We start from the raw sequence: 25,372 nt of genomic DNA, 5'->3' as shown, positions 1-25,372 counted from the left end.
GTTTGAAAGGAACGTTTGGTTGGTTGCTAATGTTAAGCTTGTTGGATTTCTCTTATTTGCGGTTTTTAAATAACTTATTAATTGTGCAATCCCCAGAGGTGTGTGTGGCTCGAGGAACACCAACATTGCAAAAGACATCGTCACTTTTATTCACAGAACATTTCTTTTGTAAATAATGGAGCAGTTACACTGCTGTGGTTAGAAGATCGCACTGTGTAAAGATCAGATAGCAAATGCACAGATATTCTCATATCCCAGAAATGAACGTTAAAGAATGTATTGCAGTTACAAGTGATGATGGTGATGATGACGACATGATGTGATGATACTAAGAAGAAATAACAATAATATACTTTTATTCTTGAACATGCACGTAACATATTGCACATTACTCTGCCCTCCATGTCACTGACTAGATGTTTGTTTCTATAAAGCAGTGCTGACCAACTCGTGCAAGAGCACACGAGCAGTATGCAAAAGCAGATCGTCCCAATGCTTGCAATGCCAATGTTGCATGTTGAGTAAGAGCAGCTGAATTGATCACCACTGCTATAAGTACAGTATTTGGAGTTTTGAAAATACCCTTGGATACGTAGGCGTCTTCTTAGTGGACATCCCCCTTCTTTATAATATAACTTAAATAAGTTCGTGTTGCATCTTTCGTACACTACTTTTAACACTTGAATATAAATAATTGATTAAATGGCGATCTTACTCGTGTTAATTATGTAAGCATGTGCGGCTCACAGCTGTTTCGGTGCTTCTTCACACCATCCTCAGAGCCTACTAGATCTCGGCGTCATCTCGAACTTCGCTGCCTGTTGTGTGGGTGCGTACACATACAACCCTAAAACCAAAAACTCAACACACTAGAACAATATGAAATATACAGACACACTGAAATACACCCTGATCAAATTCTCAACACACGATCAATTTCAGTACACACACACTATTTGACAACACATTTCAACACTTTTCAACAATCGAACGCACCCACACAACAGGCAGCGAAGTTCGAGATGACGCCGAGATCTAGTAGGCTCTGAGGATGGTGTGAAGAAGCACCGAAACAGCTGTAAGCCGCACATGCTCACACAATTAACACGAGTAAGATCACCATTTAATCAATTATTTAAATAAGTTATTTATGTATTTTCTAACGTAGATATAAAATAACAAACGTACAAGAATTCCATTTAGTCGGTTATTGGAAATACAAATGAAGTAATATAATATGTCTATTTATAAGCAATACGAAATATTCATATTTTAAGCAGTGTTTAGATTTATATCTGTTATTTTATATATTGGACTGATGCAAATGTTCGTAGCGTTTTTTCGGTGTGATAAAAGTTTATATTTGAGAGAATAAAAGACCGAAATTAATCAGTGGAATGTACTGTAATTATTCTCCTATGTAACCTATGGTTCTCTGCCAAGCCTGGGGTAGATTTTCGATTCCGTGTCTGAAGAAATCTACTGATTTGGAATTAAAGAAGTCGCCAAGCCAAGTTCGTGAAGCAGCTTCGTTATCAAAGAAGTTGGATAGAAAATGAAAAAAGTGGAAATCTGAGGGCGCAAGATCGGGAGAATATGAGGGATGGGAATCACCCTCCAACCAAGTTCCTAAATAACTACTTTCATTATCTTAGCAGAGTGTGGGCGTGCGTTATCGTGTTGCAGCAGCACTCTCTGCAGTCTTCTGGGTCGTTTTTCTTCAATTGCGCCAGCAAGGTGTCAGAGTTGTTGGCAATAAATGTCAGCAGTTATGGTTGCATTCCTGGGAAGCAATTCATAGTACACGGTGCCTTCTTTATCCCACCAGACGTATAACATCTGCTGTGGATGGACACTGACTTTTGTATGGGATATTGTGTGTTGAAATAACAGAGCCATTTTCTTGCAGTTTTATCCAGAACAATTTCAAGCAGTCTCTGCTTCTTTACTGATCTATTAAACTTAAACAGAAAAATATGTCGGAAGTTTTTTTCCCATTTGACACTTCATCTTCTTTAGTCCACAAATAGTACAAACTTTCTTCAAATTCGCAAAATTCCAGGCGTATTTAGCATTCCAAATAACAAATGACAAACGATAAACAATCTCCTAACAACGCAGTGTTATGATGACGAAAAAACGCTACGAACTTATGCATCAATCTAATACATTAGAAAATATATAAATAACTTATTTTTATGATTATATTGCTAAGAAGACGCCTATGTATCCAATGGTATTTTCTAAACTCCAAACACTGCATACTATTTAATATCATGCATAGTCTATTCTAAGCGTCTTTTGAGTCATGTAGTTGTGACCAAGATGAGCATGAAGATAACAAGAGCCCGGATATATATACAAAAATATGTACCAGTACTGAAAACATGCATAAAAATATGCACAACGATTTAATAAAATGTAATATAGCAGACATCATATGGTACTAATTAATTTATATTCTCTACTGTTTCGTATGTTATGAAAGTCATTCTGTGATTTTCCTGGGTGAAATTTCTAGTTATGTTACTGATGAACAGTTCATATTATCGCCGCGGCCTCATGCTTAACATGTCGGCATCATACAATAACGTGCGGTGTGCTTTTAAAACATAATTTTGCCGACCGATTGTTGCTCTGTAGGTTTCACTCTAAGCGTCATGTTGTCACGTCTACTTCCTGGATAAGAATAAGCACTAGTTTGTTATATTGTTAAATGGCTATTATCATTATTATTATTATTATTATTATTATTATTATTATTATTATTATTATTATAATTTCATATACGAGTATGTTGACATTCTTAACTCTTAATAATAACTCTTTAATAATAATTTTTGATGAATGAAATGAAATGCGCACAATGTGTATAGGATTTGTAGCTTAGTCTTTGTAGAAGTTTGTGAGCGAGGTTTTTCTTTCACGGCAGTTTTCAACATGATATCGTCCACACGGCTTCTGACACAGTTCACACACACATTCGTCGTTGGGTTCGTGGTATCTCTTGGTGGCACATTATGGTGGAAACCATGTACTGCATAACGGGTCACTATGTGTCTCAGTTCGTAGTTTGTGTTTGCCCAGTCTCTGGTTGTCATGGCGTCTCTTATGTAGAACTCGCTCCAGGTAGCATTCTTCTTTCCTCTGAGTACTTCAAGGGCTTTCTCGTATGCTGGGGTGTTCGGCATGCAGAATTGCATTCTAATATCTTCGATGAAGAAGAAACATGCTCTTGAGTGCACCAGCATTGAAGCTCTGTTCATGGCTGACCGTGAAGGAGATCTTCAGTCAATGATAATAATTTTTAATCACATACCTTAATGTTCGTCCTCAGCACAAGACATTGCTACCTCGGTTTTAGTCCACGTGGATTAGACAAGTAGGTGTCATTTTATAATGGAAGCAGCTTGTTGGTTGCAATATTGAAATTGATGCGAGTGACTGGAGTGGCGACATAAGAAATTGAAAACAATAATGCAATTAAATTTCAAAGACCTGCTGAATGTTATGCACGAGGCCGCTCAAAGATCTGCCGAATGTTAACCATGAGAGCGCAGCGATAATACACGAAAGTGTGTGTTCTATGTCGCAGAATTTTGACGGTACTGGTACCCAAACATTATAAAAATGGAAAAGAATAGGGCTGCCACTATATGTAAGCATTAAGTACCGGTATTGAAACATGCACCTAAAAAAGTAATGGTATGCGTTTTCTTGCAGAAAAAGAAAAATATGCATGCAAGATATTTTTCCATCGAAATATAGAATTATATGCACAATAAAATGTATATAAAATAGTCGACAAATGCATATTATCGAAGAATGTCACTTTGTTACGTTTCAAAATATTATGTACAATAGCATTTTGCATATAAATCCGGACTTTGATAACAATGAAGACATGTGATACAAACTGATGTGAATTTGAAAGGTTATGACTTCTTTTAAGGTACTACACCGGCATTTGTCTGGAGGGACTGTGAATAACCATTGTCTTGCACAAGATCTGAACCGGGTATTTCTTGAATACAAGTCACGCCCGTCACAACAGACTCTGTAGAGTGCTGCTGCTTCACGTGGTTCCTAAGAGTCACGTTGTGAGTGAAGGCCTGGTTGCAGAACGAGCACACGTAAGGTTTCTGACCCGTATGCAAACGTACATGTTGTGTTAGGTTCCATTTGTCGGAGAAACGGCGTTCACAGTACAAACAAACAAAAGGCTTTTCCCCTGTGTGAATCCGCATATGTCTTACTAGATCTTCCTTTCTCTTGAAGCCTTTGGAACAAACACTACACGCCAGAGGACGTTCGTGAGCATGGACCTTGGCATGTGCCATGAGGGTGTCCTTCCATGTGAAAGCCTTCCCACATTCGGCACACGTGTGTCTCTTCTCTCCTGAGTGAATCATTAAGTGACGGGTCAGATAAAACTTCGTCTTAAAAGTCTTACCTGCAGAAAGAAAAACAGTTGTAAGAATTTTCCATACAGATAAATCTTCATCTCAAAAAAAAGCACAGAATCATTCTTAGTTCTAAAGAAGTCAATGGATTGGAACTGTATTTTCTGAAATTTATTTATTTATTTATTACTTCATCATTCTGTACGCACATCACGGCGTATTAGAAGCAGTCCAGTTCTTAATCACTCACATTAAAATGATTGCAACTTAACAATGAGTATGACAACATATATGTAACTCACACTTTTCTGTTTAACATTTTCTAGATTAAAATATAGTACAGTGGAACTTCCCAATAGCAGACACCGCCAGGGAAAAATTAAATGTCCGTTATTGAGAAGTGTCCGCTATTTAGAAAATCGTTAGTATGTACTGTATACAGTACATTAAAATTCCTCATACATATTCAACACTATATTTTACAGTACAGTACAGTAGACAGTGAGATTGTTTACAGTATTCATCCAGAGAGAAATCCCAGATAAAGACATCTTACTTGCTCTAGCACAGCAGAACCATTCATGTGTTAAATTGTCAATGGCAAGCCTCTCAGTTTTAGGAAAAGCTCTTTTTGTGTTCTCATTTGCATTCTTAGTGTATGATTTTAAAATAACATCCTTGTTTTTCAAAATTTCACTAACCTGAGTTTTTCCCACATTGAACTTTGTGGCCAGCTCACAAACACTTAATTTCTCCTTCTCTCTATGCTTTACAATATCCACTTTCTCTTTTAGTGACAAACTTTTACGTTTTTGTGACATTTTTAATGTGACTGTACTTCCGAACACTCAACTTGACAAACTAAGAAAGTACGGACTGCTCACATACAGTATCACAACTATACTGTTTTCGCTGTAAGAAAAATCCTAATGTAAACACAAGCACATGACTGTCATATCCGTGATTGGCTCACAGTCGAAACACTCACACAACGCAGGAAAATATAGTCCGTATTTGGAAACCATAATCTTGTATTATTTGAAAATAAAAAATTAAATTCTAGTTGTTAAATACAATGAAACATACAACTTCACTCATACGTAAAAAGCTATGTAAAAGAAAAGCTAATTTTATATTTTGTTATGTACTATGAACGCGGATAAATACCAACAGTAATACTGAGGTAGTCTGTTCTTGTAACAAGCTGGCATCACTTGAGCTCGTAGCTGTTCAAGTAAGCACGTGAAGGCTTCTGCATCCTCGGTGTGTGTGATTATTAAACATAAGAGTGGAAACCTTCTGAAAAGTGGAGAAAAACGAATAGTCTTAAATGTATATAATAAATTATGTGAGTTTTAATGACAGTAATTTTAAAGTAAATGATTCCTAAGCAAAAGAATGCATAGTAGTGAGGTTAGGCCTACTTGACGAGTAACGGGAAATGTTTAACATGGAACAGAATGTACAACAGTAGGCGGGAACACGTACTGAGAATCTATGGCGCCAAACAGCGGCCAATGAAGCCTCACTTCAGTCACGTGCTATTGTTTATATTAGGATTTTTCTTACAGCGAAAAGATTATAACAACTGTGCTGCTTACCTTCAATAAAGTACAAGAATGTTCAAATGCACGATAATGATTGTTGCAAAGAATTCCGTTTAATTTACAACCGTCTTGTTCTTATTTTTCTTTCATGCTGTCCGTTATTTGGAAGTTTCAATTGTTGTTGGAAGATACATTTCAATGTCCACGTCCGTTATTGAGGATGTCTGCTATTTGGAAGAATTTTATCATAAAGGCCAATGTTATTTTGCAGGGGAATTTTAAAATGTCTGCTATTGAGAGGAGTCCGCTATTGGGAAGTGTCCGTTAAGGGAGTTTCACTGTACTATTAATTTTTCATTTACCAATCTAATACCATTACTTTTCTAACTAATTTATATAATCTCCCATCACCACAAAATAATAGTAGTGAACCCTTATATTTGAAATCATTAACTTTAACTTTTTTTTCCCCCCAATATTAAATCCATTACTTATACTCTTACTGTATAGGTAGTCTTTATTTAATCTAGTCTACTTACATAGTAAAAACACTGCTTGCATAATAAAATTAAAAATTATTTTGTTATTCGATATGATCCCTTGTGATATTTTAATTGTACTCCAGAAATGTCAAATGACAACCTGATGGCATTGGAGAAAAAAAAATTAATTGTACTTTTCGTAGCTCCATATCGGTCTGAATACTCAACATGTATAATCCCATCTCAGTCATAGCTTTAACCTTCTCTTCCCATCTAGAATTATACAGTAATTTGCTGAAATAGAATAGTGTAAAAGATTTAAGTTTTTGCAATTAGAAATTCATCTCTTGTATACCGGTATTTAACGTGCATTTTGTTACTTTTCGTCCCTGTGTTACATAACCACAACCATGAATGCAAACTGTTTATTCACAAGTTGTGTGCATGACGTAATTGTAGGTTAGATTTTTATGTTCTGTAGGGTTGCCACAAGTGAAATTGGGACAAATTTTCGGGAATGATGTTGGATACCTTGGGAGAGATAATTAATAGTCTACCTACAAATATTAAAAAAGAGTATTTTTTATATGATTAAGCATACGGTACCAATCACATTTTTCTGACATCCCAGCAGGTCCTTATTTTTCAAAATATATCATAAAATTCACTACAACTGAAGTTTTTCGTGTTATACTGTAATAATAAGATTGCTTTAATCGATAATACTTTAGTATATGTGCTGTAATAAATGTTTACTAGAATTTACATATCTCCAAAACTTGTTAACAACAAAGTACTTGAGTGTATGATGTTGGGTGTATGTTAAACAAGAATATCAACAGATATAGCAGACATCTGGCACATTTTAGATATCAAGATATTGGTAGTCCATGATAAAACATGTAAAAGCTTGTAATAGGATATGTGTAGGCAATTTTGGCTACTAAGGTCTGCCCATTCATTCTTGAGCCCTATAGCAGCAGCACTGACGCCCTTAAAGTATCATCTCCTGCTACTCGAATTTCTTTTCCCTCTACTGCTTTCTATAACACATGCCTCACACCCTCAAACCGCTGAAAACCCTCACCAGATATCTTTATTTGTTAGGCGAACAGTAATGGCTCTTACTACCTCACTTTGTATAAGTTCTAGTGATACGCAGGAGTGAAAGAAGCTACTGAAGCTGTTCTTATTTGAGTGGAGGAAAGATGACAATGTGAAGAAAGCCTGAGAATTTGAGATAAAAGTAACTTAAAGTGGCAGACTATGTATATATAAAAAGACCTCTTTTATTTTTAAGTTCTGCATTCAGCCCTTTTAAGTTATAACTATAAACTAGTACACATGTGTAGGGTTTTCCGAATTCGTTACAGAGGTTTACCCTCAACCATAATATAGAGAAAAGCACAGAGACTTTAGTGAGATGGTGTCGGTATAATGTGAGGAGTCCACTAGGACAGTATAGAATAGCATGCAACACATGTTACTTTTATAAGAGGAATTGTTACCTACCGCAAACATTGCAGAGGAACGGTGACTCGTCCGAATGCAGTCTGAAGTGTTTTTTGAGGTCACTCTTCTCGCGGAATGCCTTGCCACAAACAGAACACAGGCATGGTCGCTCTGCTGAGTGTGTTTTAACATGTAATGCCAACTTGCGGTCACTATAGAATGCCTTGCCACATTCCTGGTGCCATGGAGGAAAGTTCCAAAGGCTTTAATGTAATATCAATAACATATGCACAAGTCAGATGAAGTGTAGACAATATAAAACACACAAATTATTTCTAAAGTTATCAGACACTGCAGATAGTTATGGCTGAACGTAAGAAATTTGAAAATGTTTTGTTTACATGGACAATGCCACAAAAATACAAAAATTACACATTATATTTATAGATTTTTTTCTTTCTCAAGTTACACACAGATAAATCAAGTCTCATTTGTTAAAATAATTCTATTAATTTCTCAAAGTAATATATTATTACAACTTTAAGATAAACAGTATAACGTCAGCTTACAGTGTAAACCTGCTAACCGCCAAAAAGAAAATTTTACAAAGGAAGCAAAAACTGAGTTTAAATTAACTCTGAAACTTTAGGACCAAAATATCCAAAGTACAGGTACAAATGCCACAATTTATTTTGATAGTTACTGATACTTAAAAAGACCTTTGGGGAGGCCGAGACGTAGATGGGAAGATAATATTAAAATGGATTTGAGGGAGGTGGGATATGATGATAGAGACTGGATTAATCTTGCTCAGGATAGGGACCAATGGTGGGCTTATGTGAGGGCGGTAATGAACCTCCGGGTTCCTTAAAAGCCAGTAAGTAAGTAAGGGTTTTTTGTATCCCAAGCAGTACGTATCCACATTAAACTCGTCCCATATTTTAACTTTTTTTCCTCTGGCTTTAGACGAATAAAGAATGTGGTTCCTATGATGTCAGACAAACATCCATGACCTACATGAGATTTGAACCCATACGCATAGCCCCCATGCAATGTTAAATTGGGCACTTTAGCTTCAGCATACACCATGGCTGGCATTTCATGATTGCAGAAATTAATAATTAAAGCACCACATGAAGGGTAGATTCATGCTGTCACACATTTCTTTGTTGTCTACACTTACCGAGCATGAGAAGCTGCGTTCTCCTGAATGTACGGCTTGGTGGTCTCGGAGGTAAGATTTACTGGAAAAAGATCTTTGACAGACATGACAAGGGAAGCCTTTGCTAACAGCAATGGGAGGTAGGGAATCTAGATTATTTTCAACTTCCGAATTATTGTGTTCTTCAACTTTTATGCTATTTCCATCTTCCATTTTTATATCACACGGGAGATCTGGATATACAGGAACTTCCTGCAAAGATAACATTCAAAGTGCATTGTACAAATATATGTAGCTAGGATAGGCTGATAGTTAATTATGCAGAAACAGAGATATGACTAGGGAAAACACAAGAATGTAGGTAAACTTGTCCAAAATTATGTTCATCTACAACTATCATCCACAAGAATTTGAACCTACTGTCAATAATTGTACTGTAAAAAGTTCATAACAAATATGAATACAATTAAACTGCGCAAACTTTTCAAAAGTGTTTGAAAATTCATGCTTAAAATGTGTCAGATTTAATTTAATTCTTTCCCATGAATTAAACATTTATTTTCCTTAGGCCCAGTTGTACGAACACGGAATAAAGTCCTGTTAAAATTAATTCCATGGTTATGCGAGAAATGTGTTGTGCCAACTTGGAATAGTGCATTATTCGGAGGATAACTTCCGAATAGGCTATTCCATGCTTTCAGTAGTTGTCAAATTTCTATCTAGAGAATAAAATATAAAATGGCAGCAGCATTAGACATGAATCTCTGATAGTGATGATGAATTACATGTAATGTATTTTTGAGAATTTGGAAACAAAGAAAATAAGGTAGACTTTATCTATTAAATAAGTATAACAATGAAGAATTTCTGGCAAGATTCAGTCTAAAAATGGACACTGCTTTTTAGCGGGCTGGGATGGGTCAGTGGCTATTTGAACATATGACAGACAAGTAAAAATAGTTCACATTTTCATAATAATGAAGAAATTGTAGTTTTTTTTTTTAAATAATTAAAATTAAATTTAAGCAAATTCATGGGACAATATTATAATACCAGTAGGTATTACATTCTGCATTATTATAACCTAGCTATAGACTCCCATGCTCTTGTCCTTTGTTTAAAAGTTATAATAATAATTAATAATAATAATTTATTTAATCTGAAAGGATTAAGGCCATAAGGCCTTCTCTTCCATCCTACCAGATAGCTATGTTATGACATTAGTTTTTGTTTTCTAGCACGTTCTTACAGTCATTCACTATCACAACTAGCTTAAGTGTACCTTCTATCTAATAATTTTGACTTCTAATTTATTTTTATTTACTCATCATCATCATCATCATCATCATCCTTCATGCATTTGTTTATAATAAAATCTGTACACAAAATAATGATATGTTCAGAAAATAAATTTCAACAATTACTGGTATTCTGAATGTACTTTATAAACAAAACACCATCTAAAATATTGCCAACCTCTGTTCCAATTCGGCTAACTATGGAATAGATAACCTTGGAATAAACGAACGTCATACAACACGATACTCCATTTATTCTATAGTTAGGCTATTCCATGAATAACTATTCCAAGATTTATTCTGCCATCTTACAAGTGGGCCTTAATGCTATAAATATGGTCGGCTGTTGTAAGGAAGGCTAAGGCTACATTAAAAAGCCGTGATGCCGAAGATAAGATATTCATGTAATGAAGAGACAAAAGAAATACAGCAGAATCCCGATTATCTTTCATTTGAATAATAGATTAGTGGTTTATCCGATTTTTTTTACTTATTATTCAATTATATATATATATATATATATATATATATGTATATATATATTTTTTTTTTGAAAGCAATGCAGCTCTATCTCAAAGTAACGAGACTAGAGTTCAACAATACAGTGTGCAATAGGTTGTACCATTATACAGAGAGTTAAGCTTCTTACCACATTATATTTTCTTTCCTCACATTCTTGCCAGCAGAACAATGGGGAAAACATAAAAATGAAACTAAGCAAAGTAAAGTGCGGGGAAAAGTGACAGACTTCTTGATGAAAGAGTAAGCAGGAGGTTTGACATGTGGAATAGTTGGAATTGGTATTGAAAACTGACCGACATTATTGTTGTTGTTGTTGTTGTTATTATTATTATTATTATTATTATTATTATTATTATTACTACTACTACTATTACTATTATTATTATTATTATTATTATTATTATTATTATTATTATTATTATTATTATTAAGTAGTGAGATAGGAACATAGGTTAAGAGTGTTTGAGAATAAGGTGCTTAGGAAAATATTTGGGGCTAAAAGTGATGAAGTTACAGGAGAATGGAGAAAGTTACACAACACAGAGCTGCACGCATTGTATTCTTCACCTGACATAATTAGGAACATTAAATCCAGACGTTTGAGATGGGCAGGACATGTAGCACGTATGGACGAATCCAGAAATGCATATAGAGTGTTAGTTGGGTGGCCGGAGGGAAAAAGACCTTTGGGGAGACCGAGACGTAGATGGGAAGATAATATTAAAATGGATTTGAGGGAGGTGGGATATGATGATAGAGAATGGATTGATCTTGCTCAGGATAGGGACCAATGGCGGGGTTATGTGAGGGCGGCAATGGACATCCGGGTTCCTTAAAAGCCAGTAAGTAAGACTAGAACTACCCTGGAAACCTTATCCACAAGGAATAAAGCAAAGCTCATTTGGATCCCAGGGTACAGCACTGAACTAGCAAACTTAGTGGCCAAGCTTGACGTGCGTACCATCCAATGTTATGTGCTGGCAGCATCTGTAGGAGTATAATCAAACAGGCCCTGAAGGAAAACTCGATAAAAGATTTACTAGGAGCCTGGATATCTAGAATTTAACTTCAGAATACTACATTGTGCAGTTAATATAGAAAAATAATGTATAATATGAATTAAGAATTTATTTTAGTTAGCCATTTACCCAAGTTCCTTTGTTAGAATGCATAATCGGGGTCTTACTGTATTGCTATCACATAATATAAACTATCGGTTACATTAATAATAGTAATAATTTATTTATTTAATCTGGCAGAGCTAAGGCCAGTAGGCCTTCTCTTCCGCCCAGCCTGACTCTAATTCTAATAGAATACAATTGCTTACATAGTTATTAAATTAATATCTAGACCATAAAACAACATGAAAGTAAATAATGAAAGATGGATAAGTAATGTTAGTGTGACAATAATAAACATTGGTAAAAAATAGTTATAATAATAATAATAATAATAATAATAATAATAATAATAATGGGATAATTTAGATATTTATCTGTGATATATATAACCATTAAACATTGAGAAACCTGAAACAGCTATTATTGTTAACAAGAATTGTTAGAAAAATATTTCGTTAGCCTATTCTTAAATTGGTTTGATGTCTGACAGTCCCTGACATTACTCGGTAGGGAATTCCAAAGCCGAGGAACAGCCACAGTGAAAGAAGATGAATATGAGGATGTTCGGTGGGAGGGAATGGATAATATTGAGGAGTGTGGTGAATGATTAACATAAGAAGAATTAAATATTTTGAAATTCTAAAACAATTCTAGGCCCTAAATCGAACTACAAATGGTAATGTAACTCATGGCAAGTTTACTTTATTAACAGCTCGTATTTCTTTTTCTTCTTCCTTTCACATTAAGCCCACGGCTTGTTGTGTCCTTCATTAATGCTGTGTTAACGTATCTCTCCATCTCAATTTTGGGCATCCTAAACTACTGTTTCCATTTGGTTTTGAGTGACTAACCTCCACATGTTCAGACGAATTAGTGTCGCATGTTCCTGACTTGACATGTCTCTTCCTAGCTGCAGCTGCTGCTTCTTTAGCTGCTGCAATTGCTCGTCTTCGTGCTGTCATCGTTGCAATTCTTTTGCTCTTCATTTTTAGTCTCCTCCTCGGTGGAGGATCTTCAATATTGGGAGATGATGGTTTCATCTCGTCAAAGATGGGCGAAGGTGGTTTGAGATCGTCCGTCTAGAGAGAAATGAATCTGTATGAGAATATGAAAAATCTTGATCGCTTAGTGGTTACATCATACCTATGACTTACAACCTGTAATGTTTTAAGAAAATATGACGAGTCTCGTATAGTACCAGGACTATGTTGTTAGTGGATGAATAAGTAACATGATTGTCAGAAACCTGTGACCCATGGAAGAGTTGTGTGACATGTTCAATTTTTGCTAAAAGACTGAATGCTTAGTTAGGTATATCAGCGAATAGGGATTATAAAGAATGGACACTTCGCGTCGGTATCTTTGATGTAGCCGGACTGATTTCAATGACTTTCAAGCCAGCTAGAGCGTGAGATTCTGCTTTCTCCCTAGAGTTGGCACTGACATCACACCAGCTAGCAGTTAACACAGCGGAAATATAACACATATAATTAATACATCTAGGTACATTATGTACTCAAATAAAATAAATTAGATCCATAAAATAATAAATCCGTCATTAACTGTTATGTCTAGACTCTAGAGTTCCTTTATAATGAGAGTTGAGACGTTGACCCCAACAACAATTAAAATATGTAATGATTTGATAGCGCTGAAAATGGAAAAACAAAACTCTTACGAGAAGTAAAACCATATACCTATATTATATTATATACAAATATTAAACCAATTTGATACATGATTTTATAGTGTATTATATTATTTTATAATATAATTTATTATATATCTGAAATATAAAATATTATTATTACAACTAGTTCGTGACTGAGAAATAAGGAAAAGCTGTTAACTTGAATTTATTTGAAGCAAAGCGTTACTGGATTATGCAATAAGGTAGGCGATGTTTGAATCCTGTGTCTCAACTCTATTCTCAATTATTATCTTAGCCTATGCTCGATTACACTAACCTCTAGTGCTTGAAAGTAGAACTAAACGCTGGCGCACAGAGAAACAAAACACAGGAAAATTCGCTCAGTGCCCATTCTTTATAATCCCTATTCGCTGGGTATATGTTAAGCAAAGACAGACAGCTCTGACTGACTGATTCTCCATTAAACAATTGAAGAAATTTCATAGTAATACTACTATCTAGGAAGATGATCAGACATTGCAAAGGCCACTGAAACTCTTATCTAGATTTCTTAGTTAATCTCACTAATAAATCGACAAGATTCTAATTCAGATGAAGTTTGTTATATTTATCAAATTTTAACACATCTAAGTTAAACTAATGTGACCAGAAGTCCAGTTTTGAACGGTACAGCCCTGTTTTTAGATTTTCTGTTCTGTTGTTCCAACAGATCTTGTTCGAATGCCTTTTAAGTCTCGTTTTGTTGCAGAAAAAAAAAATCTTTCTGAACAATGTCTCAAAATGGAATGATGTTGATATGTGTATAAGTTACATATCATTACAAATGTTTCTGGTGATTCGAACCTTGATGACAATGCCTTGAAGCAATGTGTTAGTGCAAAGTCACTCAGTGGAATAAAGAGAAGAAAGAAGTCCATATAAAATGGATGGAAATTTAATTTTGTATTTTGTTATGAATAGACCTAATGTAATTTTCTCATATAGCCTACACCGTGTTTTTTTTTTATTTGGGAGGGGGGGAGCATTAAGGACAAAGAGCTATATCATTAGACTGCCTCCGTGGTCTGTTGGTCAGGATGCTGGCTTCCAGATCAGGAGGTCCCGGGTTCGATTCCCGGACTCAGCTCTCGGTGAATTTTTCTTGAAGAAGAGGAATTCCCTGGGTGTCTAGAGTCTGGAAATTTGTATGATTGTGAGTGTGCCGGGTTAATATTAATTAACCAATCATCACAAATATAAAAATACGTCAGGACTATTGCTGGGCGGTAACTTGAACACACGTTTCAGCATCACATTGTTGACAAGTAACTCCATCTGGTAGCACAACCATAAAGCATCTAATAGATGCTATAGAGTTACCAGCAACGAAAAAAAATGAAGAAATAGGCCATGTTTAGAAATTAGCAGGCCTTGACAATTTGTAAAAACAAGAGAACATCAGACTTTGACTTTTAGTAACTATAAATGATGTTCTCTTGTTTTATAAATTGTCGATGCCTGCTAATTTCTAAATATGGCCCAATTATTAAATTATTTCTTCATTGTTTTTATACGTACGTTTCTTATGTGAATATTAAATTTTTGTCCTATACCCAGAAAAACACACGTGTATGGATATGACAAATCTTAAACTTGATGCTTACATTGTGTTCACGATATTTTAAAATTAAAGTAGGCCCTATTAAATTTGTACTTCTTGTACATACTGCATGTTGCACAATAATTAAGAGTTAGGGAGTTTTCTGCGAAGCCTACCGGCACAAATTGTACAAAAATTGTATATGAATAAATTGTGTTACGTAACTTAAGGTATCATTATTAGCTACAAAAGTTTATAAAGATGATACTGTCGGCTCGAAGAAGCATGCATCTTTCTAAATTGTGTTATTTGTTGAAACGAATCAAGTTGTCAGTGTTTTCTTAGTATTGAAAATTCTAATTGATCACTACATTGATCACCATGAAGGTCTCGAATCTTTTTCTTTTTTGATTTGTCCACAGCGTCTTAATTATTGAAAAAGAATTCTGTATGTATGTAAATATTGTACTGTTTACAGAAAATCTTTGCTTAATTCTACAAAACTACTCTTAAAACTTCAAAAAAGTGGTCTTAACTTCTGTCAACAATAAATGGTTCAGTGCAGTATAGGAAACAGTGATACTGTTAGTTTTGACAAATTTTGTCACATTAGATTATCTTACATCTGCATTTTCGGAATCTGAGTGCTGTCTACTAATGTACTGTCTCAGAGTGCTGTCCGACGTTTGACACTGTTTCTTGAATCTGTACCAACTCTCTACATGAAGAGCACACTGGTGACATATTAATTCCGGTAGGCCGTCACCTGCTACAACCTGAAACAAAACAAAACACTTGCTGGTCAATTACAGCTTCTTTTTAAGATAATTATTATTTCTGTTACGACTGTAACAAAATCGTATGAACAAGAATCTAACCTTAATCGAAGCGCAAGTCATTATTTTTACAGGCAGAGGTGGTGTTTGAACGCCTGGTTTATTATCAAAGATTGGCAACATTTCCCCTTCTTGATTTAAACAGAGTCTGCATATTTCTGATAGATTCAAAGTAATGTTGAAGTCTTCGCTCATATTTATGCCACCAATAAGGAATCATTCAAGCTTTCGAGTTTACATTCACGTCCATCTTATATTTACTCAGTAATACCAACTACATATGCTCAGGGTTAAAATTCTCGGTGCCTGCAAAAAGAATCCCCATGCAGCATTAGTACAGGATTAATCCAAAGGGAACTGGACACGCTGAAAAGCAAAAACAGAAAACTATGTTGCCTCTGCGATGATTGCAAAGAAGGAAAAAGGTCTCAGGAAAAAAAAGAACACGAAAATGAAACTGTAGAGAACATACAGGAGAAAGTAGACTGTTACTAGAAGAAAAAATAAATGACATTCTATCCAGGAATACAACCATCATGTCCCGACCAACAGTAATAGTTGGGAGTCAAACCAGCAGACCTACAAGGAGGAGAAGCAGAAGGGAAACCCACCCAGTGGACCCACATAGCCTAGTTAGCCTAGTCCGTGAAGGAGACAGCAGCTACAGGACCAGTAGACGTCGGTGTAATAGTGGGGACAAAAGAAGACGAAGATGGCACCAAACAAGAAGAGGATGACATATAAGCGGCCGTCAAAGCCTGGCTTTATATAGGGAAATTTAAGCCAGGCACTACAATAGGAAATGTGAAGAAATACCTTAGCAAACACGGAATTCAAGGACAAATAGAATGTAAGGAGCTCACAACGCTATACTTATTTTTTTGAAAGATAGGACATGACAGCTTAGCGGCCGAGCTTGGAACTACAGTACCATGTTGCCAATATGGACTACCACGCTGCCAGCTGATGGAAGGTAACAATTGTCGTGAAGATGGCTGACGTTAAAACATTATTTGACAATTGACGCGAAGGTAAGAAAACAATACAAAAATCGACAGAGAATCAAAGACGAAACGTACCAATGCTAACATTGTGTGCACAATAAATGTCGTCAAGAGAGCTATTAAGCTCTCGCCACGTGCGAAATGTAAGTTTGGCAACTCAACCGTTGTTACCATAGCAACAGGCCTACCACGCTATGTGATATTCAGTTGTTTTTCCGATCGCAACGCTCCTGTCATGTCCCATATTTAAAAAAAACAAGTATAGACCACAGGAGCAGCTCCTATAAGAAAGCACATTCCAATAGTAACGGACATATGATACAAAGACTTCCACTCATCCACAAGAAGCCAGACAGCAAAAGAAAAACTTCAAGAAGGTTGGACCAAGAAAAATTCAAGAACAACGAAAAAATAACAAACGCGAATCACCTCATACAGAAAAGGCATACAAATGAAGCCATCAAACTCACCACAGATAGGTATACTACAAAAAGCGGCCTTGCTAATCAAGAAGAGGTAATTCTAACTGTGGTTTGACAGTGAATGTTACCACAAAAGAAGGAAAACTCTAGTATCTACACAAGGCAAGAACGTTGGGCACGGACAACGATCTATAAAGATATAATGTCAAGCACAGAAGAAAATGTAAAAAGCTCCTGCAATTAAAGAAATCCGATCACATGGAAGCTGAGGCGAGAAAAATACCAGAGTTCGCAAAAAAGATCCCTTCTTGGTACTCAGGAAACAACTCCGAGACAGAAAGAAATCACAATGAATAGTTGGGAAAAGCGCTTAAGAGCTATTCTGAATCAAGAAAACAAGAAATGTGCTTTCAGTGCAACCAGAAATCCACGAAAGCAACCAACGGAGGATAGCATTCAAATAACCATAAAAATCTTGCAGATGGTAGGACAGACGAAAAACAAGCCATCAGGCCCAGATAAAATTTACATGGAACACATAAAAGAGTCACAGGAGATATTATTACCAATTTGGACAAACGTGTCCAACAATTGCCTGAGCTCTGAAACAATACCAGATAACTGGAGCATATCAACAGTAACAAATCTGTGCAAAAGGAAGGGGGAATGAGCGACCCCAATTCATACAGAAGAGTTGCACTAGAGAATACTCTCTTCAAGATCTTTACGAACATTTTAACAGCCAAACTAGAGACGATAACAACCATACCAGAATGCCAATTCGGCTTCATCACAGCAGGAGTACAATACACGGGATTTTCTGTGATTTATCCAAAGCATTTGACTGTATAAATCATAAAATGCTGCTAGATAAATTAGATTATTATGGAATTAAAGGTGTTGCACAACAATGGTTTCACTCATATCTCATAGATAGGAAACAGAAAGTTGAAATCAATACAACTATGAAATCTACATCGACATGGGGAACTATTAATAATGGAATTCCTCAAGGTTCAATATTAGGTCCCCTACTTTTTCTAGTGTTTATAAATGATCTTGCCCCCCTTATAAAAGATGTAGGTCATCCCATATTATTTGTAGATGACACAAGTATAGTAATTACAGCCAATAACTAATTTAGGGCCAAATTAAAGACGTACCTAATTTCTCACCCCTTCTATTCTGTAGGTGAATTCATGACATTCAATAACACTTCATGAAATTGATACTAAAACTATGTGTTGTACTAGTAGACTATATTGTAAATCTCGTCTGTATATATTTCATCTAGACTGTGACTATAAATTAAGATTTTATAATAGTATTAAGTTTTTTGACTTGTTCCATATTCTAGCTGTAAGCATGTATGAATACCATGGAATGTTAATAAATACAATACAATACAAGCAGTCAAACGTTGCTGGAAGAACTCTGAGTTACGTACCTGAAAGGAAAATTCCACTCTGTATTAATGGATTACAGAACGGCGTTTGACATTTTAAACAGGGAAATCCTAATAACTAAGCTCAAAGATATGATCGAGAAAACCCAGCCACTAGCCATATCAATAGGAAACATGCTGACAGTCGATTTTGTGCAAATTGATGATAGCGTCGAAACATCGGACATCACTGGACAAACAAACGGGGTCCTACAGAGTTACCCTATGAGTCCCTTGCTGTTTAAATCGTCACAGTAGACAACGCAAACATCCTACAGAACACGACGGATACAAAACTCGACCTCTGTGTCATACATAGAGATGGCCGATATTTCACAAACCGATATTTTGTCACAGGTATTTTTTTGTCACAGATAAACCTGTGACTGATGACGCGGGATATCTGTGACAAAATATCGCTATCGAAATCTTCTCCGTATTCAGTACTCTGTGACTGATATTTTCTCCTCTACGTCGTAGGTTTGCGCGTGCGCATGATACAATAACAGCAATCTGGCGGTAGTTTCTCCATCTTATTATAAATAATGTAGTTATTACACGATTTAAATAATAACACCATTGGTTACCAGTACTTAATCTTGTGTAAAATCCTGTCTGAACAACTGTTTTGTTTTGTAATTATTTCCCAATGTTTTCCCGAATACTTATGTTTCATTAATTTTTATTCTGTGACTCAGTATTATAATGTTAATGCACGACTTAAAATAATTTATCCATTATATTATATACAATAAAAAGGATCAATTTTTAAAACGATTAGGATAATCACATAACCTCAATTTCTCCATACCCAACTACATTTAAAAATGATCAACTGGTTCAACATCTACAATATAACCTCTTGGTACATGAGGTTAACTTTTGACATGTTACTGTTCAGTTAGGTACGTATTTATTTATTAATGGTACATGTACATAATTTCTTTGTTGGATTTTCCCTTATAAATCACTGATGAGTGGTGTGTATAGAGAAATCGTATTCATATTTCACTGCTCTCCAATATTTCCTGCTAATTTTTATCGGTGTGACAAAATATCGGTGTAATTCATGCTACCTATCGATATAAAATATCGGTGTGACAAAATCACCGATAAAAGTCACAGAGATTTAATTGTCACAGTCACAGTTGTCACAGATACTTGAAAATATCGCTTAAGCTCATCTCTAGTCATACATGGGCACAATTTTCTGTTACGTGAGACACTCGATTTGAAATAGTTTGTTTACTAGGAGAGCAGACTGCAGAGTAGGATGGGAAATATAAACTGCTGTGACCTGCGTCACCTTATCGTAATCGCTAAGGCGGTCAGTGGCGAATTATTAGGAAAGCGCTTGGTTAACGTGACAGACTCGAAAACTTTTATTCAATTTGGCAAATTAATTCGGCAGCTTTAATCATAAACTTCTTTACTGTTTCTCCGTCGCTGAATTGATTTAAGTCACAGGCAAGAAATTGCGTAACTAGCCAATAATATTTCACCACGTTGGCTACGCTTATTTTCTTGAATATTCTGGCGTTTCTCAAGATTACTTAATAGATTTGCACGTTCTCGACCTAAAATAATTTCAGAAAATCATATTTCGTTTTCTACGCACAAGTGATATATTTTTTTTATAAATTTCTTTTGGAAATAATACGTACAAACAACATTTAATTCCTCGTAGGCTACCTTTTAATGCAGCGTGTTTAAGGTATAATGCCATATTTAGTATACTATGCAAATGTTAAGATCATAAATTTTCTTCGGAATAGTACGAAAAAATAACATTTAATTTGTCTTACCTTCTAATTCAGCATGTTCTTTATGACATAAGGAGTAATGTCGTTGTATATTAAATTTATTAATGCCTAATAGGATTTTCGAGCATAACAACCATCGTATGTTCTCCCCTTCTAAACAGCAAAAAAAAAAAAAAAAAAAAAACTCTTCCTCCCGTTTCTCATGAAATAATAGTTTTCTAACGTGTACGCACTGCTTTGATAATGCCATTATGCCACCACTGATATTGCTTATGAAACTGATATAGAACCTGCCCACGCCTAGGAGCTGCGTGAGGGAGGAACGGGGACTGTGAAGATGATGTCACTCAGAGCGATAAGCTCTGTGAAGGTCAGTGAGGCATTATTTCTCAATTGAGGCACGATGCCCATCTATGCTCTGTGCAGACCATATGGTACTGGGATCTGCAAACAGAGAAGAGCTACAACCAACCCTGATGGAACTACAGAAATGGGTGAAGAAAAACCACCTCACAATCAGCTTAGAGAAGACAGTCCAGATGACATTTAAAAAAGCAGGAAAAAATTCAATGAAAGAGACCCTCACTCTGAATGGTAAACCGTCAACTTCAGATATCTTGGAATAACCCTGCAAACCACAAGAAAGTCATTTATATGCCATATACAAGAGGGAGCCACGAGAGCTATCTCCACTTGTCCTTGACCACAGCAATGATGCTTTTCAACACTATTATCTCCCCCATTGAAACTTACTGACTGGAAACAATCTGGGAAAAGCTGTCACTCAGAGACCTGGAAAGAAATTGAAAACATCAGATTTCGTTTTCTCAAAATATGCACCGAGTGTTGGATTTTTATTTTTAGTAAGTTATTTTACGACGCTTTACCAACATCTTAGGTTATTTAGCGTCTTAATGAGATGAAGGTGATAATGTTGGTGAAATGAGTCCGGGGTCCAATACCGAAAGTTACCCAGCATTTGCTCATATTGGGTTGAAAGAAAACTCAGGAAAAAAACCTCAACCAGGTAACTTACCCCGACGCGCTCGCAGAGTGCAATTTGGTAGACAGCAGTTCGTAATCTTGCACTGCAGGATTAATAGTATATATTAGGGCAGTGATGTCAACTGATGCCCATAGGAGCAAGCGCGCGCTTTAGAGCCCAGGAGAGCCTGAGCGCTTTACAGCGGAAAGGAAAGAGACAGACGAAAGAGATAGTATATGCCGCTTGGTCGAGCTATATACAGGGATGGCCAGCACTGATTCAATAGATAAAGGGAAGAGAACTTATTAAAACTGTATCCATGTTAATCTTTAGATTTGTCTGAGAAGTATAAGTGTATTATAATAATTTCAAGGGAAAAATTGTTCCTGGGCCGGGTATCGATCCCGGTACCTCTGGTTGAACGTACCAGCGCTCTGCCAATTGAGCTATCCGGGAACTCTACCCGACACCGTCTCAACTTTTCCATTTATATTCACACAACTCGCGTGGACTGACGAAACGCCAGAGACCCATATCGAGTGCACACAAACTCTGTGTGACTTGAAATTGTGGTTTTCTGTTAACGTACACAGTGACGTATATATTATGCAAATCTAATCTTTCAGGTAAAGCTTCCTGTAAAGCAGATTTGAATAATTTCAAGGGAAAAATTGTTCCGGGGCCGGGTATCGATCCCGGGACCTCTGGTTGAACGTACCAGCGCTCTGCCAACTGAGCTACCCCGGAACTCCACCCGACACCGTCTCAACTTTTCCCTTTATATCCACACAACTCGCGTGGGCTGACGAAACGTCAGAAATCCACCTGGCCCCGGAACAATTTTTCCCTTGAAATTATTCAAATCTGCTTTACAGGAAGCTTTACCTGAAAGATTAGATTTGCAGAAGTATATTATAAGATTGTAAGTTTTAATTTTAATGCTCATTTTTCACAAGTATGCTTTTTTATTGAAAAGGAATATTTTCTCAACTTTTTTACAGAAAAGTGAAATTTTCAGATATGTTTGTTTAGTAGCCTTACAAGTACTGAAACAATGTTTTGTAAATCTAATATATCGTAAATACGTATTACTGAAGACAGTGTATTAAAATGTTTGAAAATATTCGCATGGAAAATGTTTGTAAGGAAATGAATTAACAAAGCAAATACTGTTACATCACAAACAAAAGATATGTGCCTATGTGTTGGTACAACGTCAGCTCTATAGCTTCAGCAGATTTCGTGATAATTTAATATTCTGATAACAGAAAGTTGCGCACCAATATCACCTAAAAGCATAATGCGATAAGAGTTTTATTAAGTACCGGTAATATTAGTTACAGTTAAAACATATCTAGGCAACTTTGCTTTGTACTATAATATTGTTTTAATTACTTTTATAATGCTAAAGATACCATCAATATCAATTTCAGCTTATCATGTCATACTCAGTGTCTTTCTTTGGGATAACACTTTCTTTATGAATGTTGTGTTTAATTCACTTAGTACAGTATAGTTGTAGTTATTATGGAATTTGTGTGAATATTCCTTCTTTACTCTTTATTATGTTATTAACGTTTAAAACACAACTGCAATATTAGGCTAAGAAATAGGTGTTAGTACTTTTGTTTTACAGACAATATAGAAAATAACAAACAGAAAGAAACCATATAAAATTAACGACATAAAATTTTAACGTTCCGTTTGAAGTTTGTGCACCACTGTTTTTTTTAATCCAACAGGCTGCTTATTCCTCCTAGCATACCTAGCGTTTAATGCCCGCGCACGACGTCAAGGTCAGAAAAATGCGCTGCTTTGACATCATTGTATTAGGGAGTTGATTCTAATTTTAACACCCATGAAGAATTGTTGAATCTTGTGATATTCCTTCAAGCGTGGCAGATTTTCATGTAATTTGGCTTCTCAGACTTTCGTTGACATGAACGAAATACGAATTGTTAACAGCAGAAAGTTCTGTCTACCCTCAAGAGAGCGGAAGTAACACTGAACGATGTTGAATTTAAACAAGTAGCCTACATACTGTACGCATTTTCAATTTTAGTGCTCCCCAGCTGCTAACTGTAGTTTATGAGAATAATTTACTTACTTCTTTTATTTAGTTTGTATTGTTGTGTGACGTAACTATTTCTTCTTGTAAAATAGAAAGAAGGGGGAAACTTACTTCCCCTTTTGGCTTGTTAGTCCCCAGGGTTGTTTGTTGTGCTAGCTTATGGAGAGATTTCTGTAAGTAAGTTTTCATCGAAACTTTCAATAAGACAGTTCCAAACGTCAATCACTTACCGGTCCAAGTGGGATTTCAACCCACGGGGTGCGATATCGGAGCAGAAGCTGCGCTTAGACCACGCTAGTGGCTGATCTTTTTCTAGTGGGCTACACCCATAGATAGGCTACTGAATTACAACAATCGGAATTGTAGAGGGGCATCACATTATTTTCTTCATAATGTGAAAAAAGAAATTTTGTCGAATATTCTTTTGAGAAGATTAACTCCATATGTAGATGAAATTATTGGGGATCATCAGTGTGGTTTTAGGCGTAATAGATCGACTATTGATCAGATTTTTTTGTATTCGACAGATATTGGAGAAAAAATGGGAGTATAAGGGTACAGTACATCAGTTATTCATAGATTTCAAAAAGGCGTATGACTCGGTTAAGAGAGAAGTTTTATATAATATCCTTATTGAATTTTGTATTCCTAAGAAACTAGTCGATTAAATATATTTTTCTTAATTTATCTTACAGCAGAGTCCGTATAGATCAGTTTCTATCTGATGCTTTTCCAATTCACTGTGGGCTAAAGCAAGAGGTACACTATCATCTTTGCTTTTTAACTTCGCTTTAGATTATGCCATTAGGAAAGTTCAGGATAACAGAGAGGGTTTGGAATTGAACGGGTTACATCAGCTTCTTGTGTATGCGGATGACGTGAATATGTTAGGAGAAAATCCACAAACGATTAGGGAAAACGCGGAAATTCTAGTTGAAGCAAGTAAAGCGATAGGGTTGGAAGTAAATCCCGAAAAGACTAAGTATATGATTATGTCTCGTGACCAGAATATTGTACGAAATGGAACTATAAAAATTGGAGATTTATCCTTCGAAGAGGTGGAAAAATTCAAATATCTTGGAGCAACAGTAACAAATATAAATGACACTCGGGAGGAAATTAAACGCAGAATAAATATGGGAAATGCCTGTTATTATTCGGTTGAGAAGCTTTTGTCATCTAGTCTGCTGTCAAAAAATCTGAAAGTTAGAATTTATAAAACAGTTATATTACCGGTTGTTTTGTATGATTGTGAAATTTGGACTCTCACTTTGAGAGAGGAACAGAGATTAAGAGTGTTTGAGAGTAAGGTTCTTAGAAAAATATTTGGGGCTAAGAGGGATGAAGTTACAGGAGAATGGAGAAAGTTACACAACACAGAACTGCACGCATTGTATACTTCACCTGACAAATTAGGAACATAAAATCCAGACGTTTGAGATGGGCAGGGCATGTAGCACGTATGGGCGAATCCAGAAATGCATATAGAGTGTTAGTTGGGAGGCCGGAGGGAAAAAGACCTTTGGGGAGGCCGAGACGTAGATGGGAAGATAATATTAAAATGGATTTGAGGGAGGTGGGATCTGATGGTAGAGACTGGATTAATCTTGCTCAGGATAGGGACCACTGG

General features: G+C 35.9%; 1 protein-coding gene across 1 annotated transcript; it reads right to left on the bottom strand.

Annotated features, from left to right (window-relative positions):
* Positions 1-2,730: 2,730 nt before the first annotated feature.
* Positions 2,731-16,308, bottom strand: LOC138695752 (zinc finger protein 397-like). Its single transcript, XM_069819920.1, has 6 exons — positions 16,096-16,308; positions 15,841-15,993; positions 12,839-13,066; positions 9,068-9,298; positions 7,945-8,119; positions 2,731-4,453 (listed from the first exon to the last, which is right to left on the bottom strand). Exons 1-6 carry the CDS (start codon positions 16,246-16,248, stop codon positions 3,948-3,950), a joined length of 1,446 nt encoding a protein of 481 aa, XP_069676021.1. The 5' UTR covers positions 16,249-16,308; the 3' UTR covers positions 2,731-3,947.
* Positions 16,309-25,372: the final 9,064 nt, after the last annotated feature.

Source organism: Periplaneta americana, chromosome 3 (genome assembly GCF_040183065.1).
Source record: "Periplaneta americana isolate PAMFEO1 chromosome 3, P.americana_PAMFEO1_priV1, whole genome shotgun sequence".
In the NCBI taxonomy this organism is placed as follows: Eukaryota; Metazoa; Arthropoda; class Insecta; order Blattodea; family Blattidae; genus Periplaneta; species Periplaneta americana.
Note: the sequence above shows the minus strand (reverse complement) of the source record. Positions and strands in the feature narration are given on the sequence as shown.